Here is a 1,520-nt window from a genome sequence, read left to right on the forward strand (position 1 = left end):
GCTGAACATTATTTGTATCAATGCAATGTGATGAAGCAGTAGAATAAGCAGAGGAGGAAGTTGAATTCAACATACCCGTGGAGAATGCAGCCTCAGCAGCCGCCCTTGCTCTGGTCAGGGGTGGAGAGGGTGGACCGAAAGGTGCTTTCCCCCGCTTCTTCCTGGCCTCCTTTGAAGGTGCCTTCTCTGCATCCGTTTGTGCCAAGTTTGTTGCTTCATCAGCCGAGGGGGGGCTACCCTATGATTGTGAGCTTTTCTGCAGAATTACCTTCGCCTTTGCTCCCTCTCTCGCCTTCCTATTCAAAGGGCAGTCCTTGAACAGATGTCCCACCTTGTGGCATCGTCTGCAGCGAAACGGGACTCCTTCGTAATCCAGGGTTTGTTGCCAAGAGAAAGTTCTCCATTGCAGTGTGATATGCTCCTGGAGGCCCCCCCTAGTGTCCAGATGAACCAAAATCCTGGCATAAGCCATCATGCCAGTAGCCAGATAAGATCTATCATGCTCTAGATAGGTTCCAAGTGTGTTGCCGATGCGTCGGAAAATATCCTCCGACCAGAATTGGAGGGGTAATCCCAGGAGCCGAACCCAAATAGGCCCAACTCCTATCTGTTCTTTTTCCAGATCAAAAAGAGGGTTCCATCGACGGAGGAGGACTGGAGTGTGTTCAAAGTGCCAGAAGGAAGACAGGACCCAATTTGTGTGCTCGGCTCTGGCAAAGCGTAGAGCGAACCAACCCCTAACAAATGTTTGAACAAAGGGAAGGTCAGCCAGGTGTTGCCCCCATACCTCAGAGGTCCACAACTTAAGTCTAGCTGCTGTGTAGCTTCTGCCACGGATCCTTCCCACCAGCACGCGGTTCGCCGTGTCCATGGTGTCGCCCACTGTATATCTTCCCCTAGCCTGATAATTACGTCTTCGTCTTTGGATTTGAAGCACTTTCGCTTCTTGATTGGTCTTACAGCGTCCTCGGGGGCGTCCGTTCATTCCTCTAGCTGAGAAGGGTTTGAGGGAGGGTTTTCAGTGCTGATATGATCGTCCGTTGGGATAGGTTCCGAAAGCGGGGGAACTGCCGAGTAGCTACCTAATGGAGGTGCCGCAGATGTTGTGGCTTGAGGGTTTCCTTGAGCCAGATTCAGGTGTCCGAGGGGTAGCTTAGAGAGCCGACAAATTGGGGGGGAGGGGGTTATGCGAAGAATCAGTTGCAAGGTTAGGGTGAAAGCAGGCAAACGCAAAGTTAACAGCGGAAGGTGACTGTGGCGGAGAGGATGGTACCGGCCATACCGGAGGAGGCTCGGAGAAGGTCACAGTGGAGCAGGAGGGTCCCGAGATCAAGGGTAGACCAACAATGGTAGCCGTTAGATCGCAACAGAAGGGGAGGAGGTTTTCCGCAGCAGAGCGAGGAGTTGTCCAGATGTTAATGTCCTCCAACTGGTCCTTCGAGTAATCCACTAGGTCTAGCTCCATGCCTGTTCCGAGAAGTTCTCCACCAGTTGCCTCCAAGACTATCATAACCGTCGCT

General features: G+C 52.4%; 1 protein-coding gene across 1 annotated transcript; it reads right to left on the reverse strand.

The window, feature by feature from the left end:
• Positions 1-238: 238 nt before the first annotated feature.
• On the reverse strand, positions 239-871 carry LOC149159152 (uncharacterized). The gene has a single exon (XM_089434206.1). The coding sequence runs from the start codon at positions 869-871 to the stop codon at positions 239-241; it is 633 nt and encodes a 210-aa protein (XP_089290332.1).
• Positions 872-1,520: the final 649 nt, after the last annotated feature.

This window comes from Pinus tabuliformis, chromosome 5_2 (genome assembly GCF_031772625.1).
Source record: "Pinus tabuliformis cultivar Carrire ecotype Pingquan chromosome 5_2, CPIR1, whole genome shotgun sequence".
Lineage (NCBI taxonomy): Eukaryota > Viridiplantae > Streptophyta > Pinopsida > Pinales > Pinaceae > Pinus > Pinus tabuliformis.

Bases quoted from the DNA above. Each gene is read 5' to 3' on its own strand.
- LOC149159152 (XM_089434206.1), bottom strand. From the start codon at position 871: ATGGACACGGCGAACCGCGTGCTGGTGGGAAGGATCCGTGGCAGAAGC.